Raw genomic sequence first — 15,332 nt, 5'->3', positions numbered from 1 at the left:
ATTCTATGCCCTGTCATTGACTCCTCAATACCTTCTGTCTCCAGATATTAGCAGTTGGTTGCAACTGTTTGGGTTCCAGCTCCACAACGTTGTCCCTGGTTACCCCAAGCCGGAGGTGGAGAGCATGGAGCAAACCTATGAAATGATGAGGACTCAAACCAAAACACAAGACTGGGACCCTAGTAAGGTGAGCTAAACCTAGACTAGGCCTAGACAGAGCCTAATCTCCAGTATGATCCTTAGATATTACATAACCTCCTCATAATCCTTATTATCATTAGATAACCATCCCATGTGTGTTTGTCTGCCAGGTTCTGTTGGGTATCCAGTGTGAGTTGCAGAAACACCTGAAGAACTTCATCTCTCTGGACCGGCTGCCTATGAGTAAGGTGAGTGGTCAGCTGGGGGCGTGGCATGGCCGGAGGCCCCGTTTCTCTGCCATCTCCTCCATCTTTGGTAAGGGCGTCAAGTTTGCCATCAGAGATAATGTCGTCACCACCGAAATCATTGGAGTGGCGAGCGAGGACAGCCGACGTGTGGCAGCAATCCTAAACCACGCGGTCTACCTCTCCGGCCTGCACTTCACGGTGGGCGGTCTGGACACTCACTACTTTATCAAACCTGGCCTGTTGGAGGGGGACCTGGGAGTGGTCGGCCACACCGGAGTGGGTCGCGTCCTGGAAAACGGCATCAACATGACCGTGTCCCAGATGACGACAGTGGTGGGTGGGAGGACTAGGCGCTTCGCTGACATCCAGATGCAGCACGGGACTCTGTGCTTCAACATCCGCTACGGTGCCACAGAGGAAGAGGAGAGGGAGCATGTGCTGGAGGTGGCCCGGCAGAGGGCGGTGGAGGAGGCCTGGGTCATCGAGCAAAGGAGGCTGGAGGAAGGAGAGGAGGGCTCCAGGCTCTGGACAGAGGGGGAGAGGCAGCAGCTGCTCTCCACTGGACAGGTGCCCGGCTACGATGGCTACTTCGTGCTCTCCGTGGAGCAGTACCTGGAGCTCTCTGACAGTGCCAACAACATTCACTTCATGAGGCAAAGTGAAATCGGGAGGAGGTAACAGCGGCATCTTGCTTCACTACTGCCGTGGGTTCCCCTTCACCAAAGACAGTCTGTTTTTAGACCTACAATGATTTGTTGTACCGTTTTTTCTAGAATGATGACGATAAAATAAGAAAAAGACAACTGCCTTTAAAAGTGACAAATGATGGTATTTTGTTTCACCTGTGTTTTGATTGTTTAGTTTTTTCTGAGAATGAGTTGATCATTTGAAGCTCTTGACTGTCTTTCATTTGAGTGATTTAGCTAGCTTCTGTAATTTGACCTACTTTGTAAACTGTTAGATATGCTGAATCTGAGATGATACGCTATATCAAGTTCATTACCATATAATTCATCTTTATACATACTGTATGTATAACAGTGTTGTGAATTTCTCTCATTTCAGTTTATACAGTACATATCTCTCTGATCTTTTGAGAAATGGTAGTGACAGGTACAGTCTTCTTTTGTGACTACGAGACTCACTGGCATCGGGGATTGCTGCTTCCTGCGTATTTGAAGTTCTGGTGGTACAATGGAGTAGATTGTGTGGGTTTAGACACATTAAATTGTATATAGCAAGTGCTTTAGCGAGATACAAGTGCTTAACTTGATGTGTTGTTACTGATTATTAATTGTTAATCCTATCAATAGAAGTGATCACTGGAGTTACACAGAGCAACGGGAAAAAGTATTCATGCTGAAAACCTGTACAGTATAGTTGACATTATTATAATTTTTTTTTTTTTTTACAAATTGCTTATTGTAAAATATAATGTATTATCTGGGTGGAGCTTGTGCCTTTCTGCTCTTAAAAAAACTTTGAAGGATGACAATTCAAAAAACATCTTTCCATACCATGAAAAGTGTTATTATTTGTATAATTGATCTACTGGACTAGAATCCTTATGGAGTGGAGCTTGCAGGGCAGACTATAGTGGCCTATACAAAGTGCTAAATCATAGTGTAAATGCTGCAAATACCTCATCATATTGTAATTCACAGGTATTACATTCATTGTACCTTAATTATTCTGATGCCATTACAAGGCTGTCCTTACCATACCCTGTTTAGATAGACCGAGTGTCCCAGTAATAGAAATATCTGAGCTAGCAAGTCAGTTGGTTAAATAAACGTGAAATAAAATAAAAATAGTCAGACAGTATCGAAGATAAGTCTCTGCTGCCACTGAGAAACCCAAACGTCATGAATTAGTAACAATCAGTGGTTTGCATGGTAAAAAGAAAAGGTGATAAGCTTGTAAAAAAAAAAAAAATCCATACATGTAGGACAAGGCACACTTCAAGTTTACCAAGTGGATAGAAATATAGACTTTACATCAGGAGCAGGAAATCATAATAGGCTGAAAAGCAGCAAGAGAAGAGSACAAATTCACATTACGTGGCTTACAAGAGCCTAAGTGTGTACCAGTTACAGGTCGAATATAGTGGATATGGAGGATTTTTCAAAAATAAATGCACACAGAGAGTAGCTGTTTCCCACAAATAAAACGAATTGGAAACAGTGTTTCAATATTTACACATTTATTTTTTTCTGTGCTTAATTTACTGCAAAGTCACATTGTGTTACAGTATTAGTCATTCCTATTCCTCTGTGAAAAGATTGTAAGTAGTGCTATATGCCTCTGTCTAGTATTCCACAGAAATTATCTGAGGAATTTCGACATCCGCTACCCCATCTTCACAACAGCTAAAATATTTTCAATGCAGCCCCAATTAAACAAGCCTTAGTAAAGCAATAGTTTATTCAGTCCTTTGAAAGATCTAAGAAACCTTATTTCATAAGACTGACTTTCAAGTCTGGGAATTAATTMTAATTATTTAATTTATTTTGATCAGAGTATGACATGTTTGGAACTGAAAAAGAGGGGTTTAAAAAGTAAAATGTTGTCCAGCCATCCACCCTCAAGCATTACCCACACACACAATTTGGTTGTACTGTTGTCAAGTAATTTTGTAATTGGGATGTGTATGGTTTGTGTGCTGACATTTGTTTTCTAAGCTTCTCATACGGAAATGAAACATTTAGCACTGTGGAAAAGTCTGAACCAAAAGCATGACGTGCTGTTGGACGAAGCCAAACACCCTATATTCTGATATTCACTTTAATACTGTGAAGTTCATCAATATATAATTCTGTGCAACCTTATCTGTTGTTTTTTACTTTAATTKTCATTGGGTTGTATTGCAAAAAAAACTATTGTATAAAACGTAGGCTATATGATATACTATATAACATATTTRGGGTAAATTAATTGATAGTACTCCCTATAATTGATAATTCTCTGCCCATTGGTGGTCAAATTGATGATYCTGTCTTAGTCGGGATACTGTCTTAGTCGGGATACTGTCTTAGTCGGGATACTGTCTTAGTCGGGATACTGTCTTAGTCGGGATACTGTCTTAGTCGGGATACTGTCTTAGTCGGGATACTGTCTTAGTCGGGATACTGTCTTAGTCGAGTCTGAGAGCGAATATGATGAGATTACCAAGATACATTTGTGATATACGGTATACTATGTAGACTGATGGTATGAAAACACTATTGCTTGACTGCATTTTCTACTCTGGGCTTTGACCAAGAGGCATGTATTTTCTGCAAGTGCTCCAGGAAGAGGGTGTAAATAATAAGAAATTAATATATTGGGTGTGGAAAGTTCATGTTCAAAACAAGGTACTTTGAAGGTTTGACTTTTAATAAATAAATGTGCAAATTCTTTGTCCGTATGTTTTGATGTTTATTTCATTGTATCATGAAATAATATGAGTACCACTGGTTTAAATGGAACTGGACATAATGCAAAAAATAGTTAATCAAACAACGTGATTTAAACAGAATACAAAACCAAAAAATAAATACACAAATTATTTAATTTGAATCATTTCACAGTTCTTCAAATATATTGTTGTCAAAGTTTGTATCTTTGAAGAGGAGCCATCATCTCATGGGTACTGCAGGTCAGTGTGTTGGTTTTCAACTGGATAGAGGAGGGGCATCTCCAGGCCCTGGTTTGGATTACCAWAGGCAGCTATCAAATTGCTTATCTTCCTGAATAATCGTGTCTGTACTCCAGGGTTTGTCTGAAATACAGAAACGCCTTATCTGTTCATTCAGGTCAAGTCAGGATAGAGTTTCCTATTTCCAAAATAACTATAKGGTAATTAGTAGACCAGCCAACCTGGAAAAAGTGCTTGCTTTTTTTGTTTGCTGCTACATGCTGTCATCCATGCTAGATCAAACAACGATTTATTTTTCCGTTATATTAACAGGTAAGTCACTGTTCTCATTGTTCTCATTTACAGCAACAATCTGGGGAATAGTTACAGGGGAGAGGAGGGGGATGAAAGCACCAATTGTAAACTGGAGATTATTAGGTGACCATGATGGTATGAGGGCCAGATTGGGAATTTAGCCAGGACACCYGGGTTAACACACATACTCTTAGAATAAGTGCCATGGGATCTTTAATGACRTCAGAGAGTCAGGACACCTGTTTAACATCCAATCCGAAAGACAGCACCCTACTCAGGGCAGTGTCTTCAACTTCCAGCTTATACATARTATATACATTTTACGGACACAATATAGTTTACATTAGTTATCTTTTGTTTGTTTTTAGTCCCATCCTTCAACTACCCTCAACCCCTCCCATCTATCTCCGAAGACCATTCAGTTTATATTTCTATTTGTCATATATTTTCAACTGTGCTGTAAAGTTTCACAAAAGTTCTGAACCTACATCGCATTCGGAAAGTATTCTGACCCATTAACTTTTTCCACATTTTGTTACGTTACAGGCTTATTCTAAAATTGATTAAATAAAACAAATTCTCAATCTACACACAATACCCTATAATGACAAAGTCAAAAACAGGTTTTWAAAAATGTTTGCAAATGTATTAAAAATAAAAAACAGGAATACCTTATTAACATAAGTATTCAGATCCTTTGCTATGAGACTCGAAATTGAGCTCTGGTGCATCCTGTATCCATTGATCATCCTTGAGATGTTTCTACAACTTGGAGTCCACCTGTGGTAAATTCAGTAGATTGAACATGATTTGAAAAGGCACACACCTGTCATATACAGTTGAAGTCGGAAGTTTACATACACTTAGGTTGGAGTCATTAAAACTCGTTTTTCAACTACTCCACAAATTTCTTGTTAACAAACTATAGTTTTGGCAAGTCGGTTAGGACATCTACTTTGTGCATGACACAAGTCATTTTTCRAACAATTGTTTACAGACTACAGATTATTTCACTTATAATTCACTGTATCACAATTCCAGTGGGTCAGAAGTTTACATACACTCTAAGTTGACTGTGCCTTTAAACAGCTTGTAAAATTACAGAAAATTATGTCCTGGCTTTAGAAGCTTCTGATAGGCTAATTGACATAATTTGAGTCAATTGGAGGTGTACCTGTGGATGTATTTCAAGGCCTACCTTCTAACTCAGTGCCTCTTTGCTTGACATCATGGGAAAATCAAAAGATATCAGCCAAGACATCAGAATAAAAATGGTAGACCTCCACAAATCTGGTTCATCCTTGGGAGCAATTTCCAAACTCCTGAAGGTACCACGTTCATCTGTACACACAATAGTACACAAGTATAAACACCATGGGACCATGCAACCATCATACTGCTCAGGAATGAGACGCATTCTGTCTCCAAGAGATGAAAGTACTTTGGTGCAAAAAGTGCAAATCAATCCCAGAACAACAGCAAAGGACCTTGTGAAGATGCTGGAGGAAACAGGTACAAAAGTATCTACATCCACAGTAAAACGAGTCCTATATCGACGTAACCTGAAAGGCCGCTCAGCAAGGAAGAAGCCACTGCTCCAAAATCACCATAAAAAAAAGCCAGACTACGGTTTGCAACTGCACATGGGACAAAGATCATACTTTTTCAAGAAATGTCCTCTGGTCTGATTAAACAAAAATAGAACTGTTTGGCCATAATGACCATTGTTATGTTTGGAGGGAAAAGGGGGAGGCTTGCAAGCCAAAGAACACCATCCCAACCGTAAAGCATGGGGGTGGCAGCATCATGTTGTTTTGCTGCAGGAGGGACTGGTGCACTTCACAAAATAGATGGCAGCATGAAGAAGGAAAATGATGTGGATATATTGAAGCAACATCTCAAGACATCAATCAGGAATTTAAAGCTTGGTCGCAAATGGGTCTTCCAAATGGACAATGACCCSAAGCATACTTCCAAAGTTGTGGCAAAATGGCTTAAGGACAACAAAGTCAAGGTATTGGAGTGGCCATCACAAAGCCCTGACCTCAATCCCATAGAAAATTTGTGGGCAGAACTGAAAAGGCATGTGTGAGCAAGGAGGCCTACAAGCCTGACTCAGTTACACCAGCTCTGTCAGGAGGAACACCCAACTTATTGTTAGAAGCTTGTGGAAGGCTACCCGAAACGTTTGACCCAAGTTAAACAATTTAAAGGCAATGCTACCAAATACTAAATGAGTGTATGTAAACTTCTGACCCAATGGGAATGTGATGAAAGAATTGTGAAAAACTGATATATAAACTGATATATATATAACATTCTATTGATTGCAAGAATTTTGTATCATTTAAATTGAAAAACGACGTTTTGAAGAGCGCGTCATTTTGTGTATCAGTTCATTCCATGTGCCATGGAATCGGTACATCAAAAATCTCTTCCCAACTATTTTGCAATCTGTATGGCAAAGTGGGTCGCGGACCTGCTTAGCAGCCGTATCTGAGCTCAGTTTGGCAACTGCGCAAGTGGGAGGGAGATGCCCGTGTGCTTCGCGTTTTACCTCATATTTTTTCTGCAGTTTTATTGAAAATCACTCGACAACCCACACGCTGAAGCGCTGTCGTTCAGCAGCAGATGATGCGCTGTCAGCCACTCACTCACCTGCCATCACTCACCGCTGTCATCAAATGGACTCAAGCTAGCCACCAGTTCTGACTGAACTCATACAGCGATATTTGATTTTATCTCTCTTGGTTTCATACAAACTTTGAGAAATAATGAGTGCCCACAATGTGTTTGGTGCAGGGAAGTGCTTAGGAATGAGTCTCCCAAAACTAACAAATTAAAATGACACATCCTGACCAAACATCCACAGCATGACGGTAAACCCAGGGAGTTATTTCGAACAGGGCACAATGATTCAGAAAACAGTGCTTCGACAGTAGAAAAGTAAGTCAGCTAGCAAGGCATTGTTGTCAGAAATAAGGGAGTACTATCGCTCATAGTACTAGATGTGATTTTTTCTTTCAAACATTAGCTAATAGCTAGTTAACGTTAGCCAAAGCAAGTTAGCTACTGTACTGATAGTGCAGCCCTAAGTAACAGTACAGATGAAGATATACCATTATCAGGCCTACTGTACATCTTACTGTAGAAATTACTGTTAAAAACAAGTTTAGGTTGGAACTGTTGCTGTTAAAATACAAGTAATAATTTTTATTCTGGAATACACTGATTGAAGCAAGACGCTTTTTGAGGCAAACACTCACAATTCTGGGTTGCTCATCTACAGCAGGAAGCTGTCTACTGCATGACTGAGAAAGCAGTAGATGTTCTGATCCAGTTTGGCATCACAAACCTATGCGAGTCAGAGTTCTCAAAACTGTCGTACTTAAAAAACAAGTACAGAAACAGGGTTGCACTGTCAAAAACTGAGCCCAGAATAGACATACTTGTTGATAACTTTAAACCAGCCACACGCACCTCTCATTAGGACTGTGTGTGTGTGTGTGTGTGTGTGTGTGTGTGTGTGTGTGTGTGTGTGTGTGCTGTTGTGTGTGTGTGTGTGTGTGTGTGTGTGTGGTGTGTGTGTGTTGTGTGTGTGTGTGTGTGGTTGTGTGTGTGTGTGTCGTGTGATGTGTGTGTGTGTGTGTGTGTGTGTGTGTGTGTGTGTGTGTGGTGTGTGTGTGTGTGTTGTTTGTGTTTGTGTTTTCTTTCTGGTCTATCATCTGTGTGATGTGATTTTAAAATCAGAGTTTACTTCAGTTCAAAAATAAAATGTATTTATTTTATTGTAATAGCAATAGTTCCAACCTAGACTTTTTTTCAACAATACTTTCTACAGTAAGATGTACAGTAGGCCTGAACATTTTTCATCTGTACAGTTTTTTTTAATCAATTTGTATATTTGAGTTTAACCATAATATTTGTTGTAATATTTCTTCTGTCTTTTCTGGTGGATTAAACTGAAATTGCAAACAACTTTCTATGGCTTGTTTWAAAAATAGTGATATTTTGGAGATTATTTCATTTTCAAATAACTGAAAGTGGGAGGCTGTAATCTGATTAAAAAATATATATATTTAACTAGGCAAGTCAGTTAAGAACAAATTCTTATTTACAATGACGGCCAAACCCGGGTGACGCTGGGCCAATTGTTCGAACCAGGTACTGCACTGAGATGCAGTGTCTTAAACCACTGTGCCACTCGAAGGGCAAAGGCCATTCTTGAACATGGGGTGAGCCATTCTTACTAATCTGCTAGAGCACCAGTTTGGTTTTAAGTATAGCTTTTGTATGACTGAAGCCTTTAGAGAGAGGTCTAATGCTTTAATATTTAATAATGTCTGCCCTCCGAATTCATATTCATTATATAAATAGGCCCGTTTAATTTTGTCTGGCTTTCCATTCTAAATAAAATGTCATATTTTTTGCTCATACAGTACCAGTCAAAAGTTTGGACATACCTACAGTACTCATTCAATGGTTTTTCTTTATTTTTACTGTTTTCTACATTGTAGAATAATAGTGAAGACATCAAAACTATGAAATAACACATATGGAATCATGTAGTAACCAAAACATTTTTAAACAAATCAAAATATATTTTATATTTGAGATTCTTCAAAGTTGCCTCCCTTTGCCTTGATGACAGCTTTGCACACACTTGGCATTCTTTGGCACACTTTTTTGGTTACTATATGATTCCATATGTGTTATTTCATAGTTTTGATGTCTTCACTATTATTCTACAATGTAGAAAATAGTACAAATAAAGGAAAACCCTTGAATGAGTAGGTGTGTCCAAACTTTTGACTGGTACTGTATTTAAAAAAACAAATCGTTAGGTGTAGACCGGCCATAAGCATCTGGCCTAACTTTGTTTATCTTCTTTGGGCTGCAGGGGCAGTATTGAGTAACTTGGATGAAAGGTGCCCATTTCAAACGGCCTCGTACTCAATTCTTGCTCGTACAATATGCATATTATTATTACTATTGGATAGAAAACACTCTCTAGTTTCTAAAACCGTTTGAATTATATKTGTGAGTAAAACAGAGCTCATTTTGCAGCAAACTTCCTGACAGGAAGTGGAAAATCTGAAATCGATGCTCTGTTCCAGGGCATCCCTATTCATTTGCTTGATATGTATTAGCATACATGCACTTCATACGCCTTCCACTAGATGTCAACAGGCAGTGAGAGAAGAAATGGAGTGTATATCTTGATCTGAGGTRGAATAAGAGCTCTTGGCATGACGTGACACCAATTTCCTGTTTTCTGGAAGGCGCGAGTAGGAACCGGGTATTGCCTTCTGAAAAGCTGTCGTTATAGACGGCTACTATCTCCGGCTTTGATTTTATTTGATAAATGTGACAAWATCATCGTAAAGTATGTTTTTTCAATATAGTTATCATATTATTGAAATTTTTTCGGGAGGTTAGGCGTGTTGCGTTCTCTGCGTTTGTTCAGGAAGGAGAGCTTCGCGCCACTTGGCTAGTGTGCTTGCTAATTCAAGAGGGAAAAATGCCATTCTAAAACCAAACAACGATTGTTCCCGACAAAGGACCACTTGTACAACATTCTGATGGAAGATCATCAAAAGTAGGACCCATTTATGATGTTATTTCATATATCTGTCGAACATGTGTACTATGTTTGCGCCCAGATTTTTGGGCGCTCTCTCGCCATAACGTAAGCTGCATGTCGTAATGAAGTTATTTTTAGAATTCTAAACACCGGCGATTGCATTAAGAACTAAGCTATCTTAATTTGCTGTCCAACATGGTTTTTTTAGTAACGTTTATGAATAGTTAATTTGATTAGATTAGGTGCTCCCAAGATTTCTCCGGACATTGTTATTGGCATTTTGCCTAGTATTTCACATTGTATAACCACGATTTGTGCCGCTAAATAATGCACATTTTCGAACAAACAACATATGTATTGTGTAATATGATTGTTATAGGACTGTCATATGATGATTTTGAGAAGGTTAGTGCAAAAAATTAATATATTTTGCTGGTTTATTCGTTATCGCTAACTGTTGGCGCTTGAATCAATGCTGTTGTGTTTTTGGCTATTGTGGTAAGCTAATATAAGTGCTATATTGTGTTTTTCGCTGTAAAACACTTAAAGAATCGAAAATATTGGCTGGATTCACAAGCATGTTGTCTTTAATTTGCTGTACAGCATGTATTTTTCATAAATGTTTTATGATGAAGTATTTAGTATTCAATTTGGTCTCTGTAATTGTTCTAGCTGCTTCGGTGCTATTTTCCCGATTGTAGCTGCATGTAAAACACTATGATTTATCCTCAAATATGCACATTTTCGAACAAAAACATAGATTTATTGTATAACTTGTTATAAGACTGTCATCTGATGAGTTGTTTGCTCCTTGGTTAGTTTGGTTGGTTTTCTTGGTTAGTTAGGTTGGTTTTGTGCAAGCTACCTGTGCTGTGAAAAATGGCCTTGCTTTTTTGTATTGGTGGTGAGCTACATAAATAAGATGTGTTTTCGCTGTAAAACATTAAAAAATCTGACATGTTGGCTGGATTCACAAGATGTGTATCTTTCATTTTGCTGTATTGGACTTGTTAATGTGTGAAAGTTAAATATTTCTAAAAAATATCTTTTGATTTGCGCGCCTGCACTTGGAACGGGCTGTTTCATAGAGTAGTACCGACACCGGGCCTGCAGCCATAACAGGTTATATTCCATCATTGTTTGATCTAGCATGTATGAGAGCCTGTAACAAGTAAAAATAAATTAAAAGCAAGCACTTTTTCCTGGTTGGTTTGGTCTACTAAATATCAATAATACAATACCATTTTATAATTTTGTATCTAGTGTTTTGAGGCCATACCTCTTAAGGGATGTGCTTTCTATAATTAGAATGTAGAAAAGTGTGCGTGGAATTTGCAGTATACTTGTAGCAAATCATGTGTGTCCATGCAGTAAATCTACTATTAACCAATGGATATGATAACATTACTGTTTCTTCTCTTTACTCACCTGAACTGTCCAGGACCCTCATTGATTTGGAACACTCTGTAGGTGTAGACAATGTCTTTGCATCTTTTTCGTGAAAAAATATAATTACACATTTCAATGCAGAGTTATTTTTTGTTTAATCGTACTGTAAATTACAGTCCAGTATTTATGGTATTCTATAGTCTGTGTAAATTGGAGTTAAATGAAATGGAACAACCAGTCTGTATGAGCATGAATCAGAAGATGGGAAACACAGGTGTGTGTCATGCATGTCATATCATATCCATCTGATGATTCATTCTGTAACATTGTTATCTCACCGCCTTGCTGAGAAATTATTATTTCTAAGTACGTTTCATCAGAACGGCATTGATGAAAATGTGAATTCATAGTATAAGTCAATCAAAATGGCAATAACTAAACCTACATGTTTAAAATATTTATGGTCACATGATTGTTAGGTCAAAACATAACAAATGGATCAACAATACTGTTGAGGTACTCACAGGAACACATAGGCAGTAGGTGTTGGGTAAACTCTCACTGTCTCGGAGTAGATAACTTCCATCTCTCCCCACTGCACCCAGGATCCTCTCAGTAGTGGCCTTGCTGATAGCCCGTGGTAAACAGAAACATGCTCTATGATACTGACGCTTGACATGTCTTTGAATAGCACTGACACACATTCAGAATGGTAGTTTATGGTATGGTGGCATCTACAGGAAATCATATCATTTCCTGAAGGAAAGAAAAGATACACAGCCTGTTTGCATATTAAAATAAATACTTCACCCAAATTACATTTATTGGTTTCCTTGCTCTGTAAGCAGTCAATGGACAAAGTATGACAGCAGTCCATGCTTTGGTTTAGTTTCCCTGGCAATTGTTAGCATTGTGGCACCAATCCCAATCAAGTCATGGGACCGATATTATCATTTTTTACACATCATGTTCAAATCATCTACTGTGACTTTGAGCTTTACAATCAATTTTAGATACTTTCAGATAATTTGGACATGATTCACAAAAAATGCTAATATCTGTCCCTTGACAGATAKTGCCAGGGAAACTAAACCAAAGTATGGATCGCATTTTGTAATTTGAGTGAACTATCCCTTTAAGGTTATGTCACTGCAGGAAACAGTATTGAAGTATGAGTATTTAGGCCTACATGTCACCTTAATTTGCATTGAACTTTTCTGTTTATTGTAATCTTCATATAATGTTCATATTAGCTGATAATATGATGGGTCTGGATGAGTTTTAATAACTAAAATAACAATTTGAAGCAAAAACTATGGAATTATCATCAAAGACAATTCTGTTGCATCTGCGCTTCTCAAACCCAGCCACAGAGTGGCAGTAAAACAGAGCCTATATCAATGCTTGTTACTCAGTGTCTTCGATGTCTCTATGATGGTTGCAAAAACAAATGTCAGGGGGGGAAAAAAATCGGTTAGTTTTGATTGTATGGAAAATCAATGAAATGCATGTTAAAATTGCTACACTGTGATACAAACTCTAGTCCCTGTCTTTCCCATGTTTGTTCAACTTGAGCATGGCTTTAAATAATTGAACGGGGGTTTCGTTTTCACACCAAGAAGACAGCCAGACAGTTATATCATTATGAATCATTGTATTCTTATTAGGGCTGGCACAATCACTGTATAATCATGTAACTGACATTTATGGACAATAACTGTGAAAGAAAAAAGAAAAATCTCCATAATCATCTTCATACATTCATTTTCAGAGGGGGAGGGTGAGGGGATGCAACTTCATTTTCAAGTYGATATAGTTTACACAATAGAAGTTTTCAATTTTTACATGAAGAGGAAAAGCTTCCTACCAAAAGTTCAGAGTGGTCAAAACCATTCGTTTTTGAGACAGGGGTCACCAAAGCTGTGTTATAATATTTTTTTCAAAGATGCGTTATGATACATAACAAGGTCCCAAAAAATGTTTTATGACAAGAATCATGATAATTTGCATGATAATTAATTGTTACACATAATTATATAATCGTCACAGCCCTATGATATTCAAATGAAGAGTGTCTGGAAGACATAACTCATAGCGTGTCCAGATAAGGGTTATACATTTGACACAATATAATGTTAATTATGGTTCAAGATAGACAAATTATACAGTTTACAGTAGATGTTTGCATGTACATTTTCTTGCCGTTTAYAAGGCTCCGTGTTGATTGACATATATAGTTTTGTTATGTATATACAATAAAACAACATATACATCACATTATTTTAACTAGGACAAAAGCACATAGTTGTATATTTCACACACACTTAATATCACACTGGCCTATGAATCTCAGAAAACATGGCCAGTTTATCCAGCACATATACTGTAGATTGTATTGAAATATCCCTTCACCCTAACATGAGCTTCATGGTCACATGGGATTTGAAATTGACATTTAAATATATGTTTAGATGCCCTCTGTCCAGCCTACAGGGTGTCCCTGATTAGGAGTAGACAAGGGGGGTTCAACGTCCCCTGGAGACTAGGCCTGGGGGTGATCCTGGATGTCTGGGTTCAACTGCTACACATCTGACAGCAGTCCTCTCATAGTCCTGCCAGGTGATCCACTAGGGTCCCTACTGTGTTGTCCCAGAGTCTCCAGTGGCCCTGTATCTTTGATGTTGCTGGAGAAGGAGCTAAGCCTGGTCCTGATGGAGTCTCTCTTCTGACACAGCCTGGGAGCCTTCTCCTCGTACAGCCGCCACAGCTGCTCCCGAAAGTGGATCCCCACAAAGCAGTAGAGTACAGGGTTGATGGCGCTGTTGAAGAAGCCCAGGCAGAGGGTGAAGGGCATCAGGGTGATGATGGCCTGGCGCACCCAACAGCTGTGCATCACCCCCAGGGTGCTCAGGACGTCCATGAAGGTCAGAAAGTGGAAGGGGAACCAGCAGACTAAGAAGACCAGCACCACAGCCACTACCATCTTCATCACACGGTCCAGGTTGCTGGAGCTCTTTTCCAGGCTGGGCTGTGCCCCCAGGAGATGCTTCCCAATGCAGCAGTAATAGCTGGCGATGACTGTGAAGGGCACCAAGAAGGCCAGGATGTTCTTTGTCAGGGCCAGGGAACCAGTTTGTCTGGGTAGGTGGATATCTGAGGGCACATGCCGTGACCCCCAGGTCCTCCAGGTGGTAGGTGTCTCTGAAGGCCATGGTAGGGATGGTCATGAGGCCAGCAATGGTCCAGATCACACAGCTGACCACTCGTGCCCAACACAGGTTCCTGCTGCACTGAGACTGTAGGGGATAGACAATGGCTCTGTAGCGGTCCACACTCATACAGGTGATGAAGTAAATGCTGGCGTAGACGTTCAGAGAGAGGAGGCTGCCGCACAGCTTACACATCAGCCCACCAAACACCCAGTTGTAGTCAACGGAGTAGTAGACTGCCCAGAAAGGCAGGCTGATCAGGAACAACAGARCTGAGAGGGCCAAGTTTACAATGTAGGTGTTGGCCACTGTTTTACGGTTGGACTTTTGACACAACACGAACACCACCAAGACATTGCCCACAAAACCAAAGACAAAGATGAAACTGAAGATGGTTGGGATCAGCTTGTTCTGATACAGAGAGGGGGAGATGGAATCACAGGAAGAAGAATTGTTCATTGGGACTTGTGATGTGTTGGTGGCCATTGAGAGGTTAGAGAGTGTTGTTGCCAGGGGACTTTGTGTGCGTGATTGCTTTTACAGCTAACTCCGACTAAGGCCCGTAAGAAGATCATGTAAAATCAGCAACATTTTAAATGAGAGAGTTGCAATAAGTCTGTAACTGTAAAATACAATGAGACAGTTGTTTTGGAAAGCATGGTAATAAATTGCTCAATGTTACATGCTGACCACACCACTCGGGTCATGTGCGTGAGCGTTGCAAAATAAATTTACACATACATGTTGTTCAATCATTGCACCACACTGCTCGTGCACGCCATTGAGCGTCTGCGTTGCCAAGCGCTAAWATAGAAGTCAGTTCTATTTGT

The 15,332-nt window shown here is 39.4% G+C and overlaps 1 protein-coding gene, 1 long non-coding RNA gene and 1 pseudogene across 2 annotated transcripts in view; 1 reads left to right on the top strand and 2 right to left on the bottom strand.

Moving 5' to 3' along the window:
* Positions 1-3,251, top strand: part of tenm1 (teneurin transmembrane protein 1) — a 249,339-nt gene extending 246,088 nt beyond the window's left edge. The window contains 2 exon segments of the mRNA XM_070449465.1: positions 45-187; positions 312-3,251. Of these exon segments, the coding sequence (XP_070305566.1) occupies positions 45-187; positions 312-1,067 (899 nt within the window). The 3' untranslated portion in view covers positions 1,068-3,251.
* Positions 2,264-11,410, bottom strand: LOC139029455 (uncharacterized). The gene is made up of 2 exons (XR_011481772.1): positions 11,349-11,410; positions 2,264-4,166 (listed from the first exon to the last, which is right to left on the bottom strand). It is a non-coding gene; the product is annotated as an uncharacterized lncRNA (long non-coding RNA).
* A 2,464-nt stretch (positions 11,411-13,874) lies between these two features.
* On the bottom strand, positions 13,875-14,988 carry LOC111979993 (type-2 angiotensin II receptor-like; annotated as a pseudogene).
* Positions 14,989-15,332: the final 344 nt, after the last annotated feature.

The sequence above is a fragment of the Salvelinus sp. IW2-2015 genome, linkage group LG20, assembly GCF_002910315.2.
Source record: "Salvelinus sp. IW2-2015 linkage group LG20, ASM291031v2, whole genome shotgun sequence".
Taxonomy (NCBI): domain Eukaryota; kingdom Metazoa; phylum Chordata; class Actinopteri; order Salmoniformes; family Salmonidae; genus Salvelinus; species Salvelinus sp. IW2-2015.
This window is presented reverse-complemented; position numbering and strand designations above follow the sequence as displayed.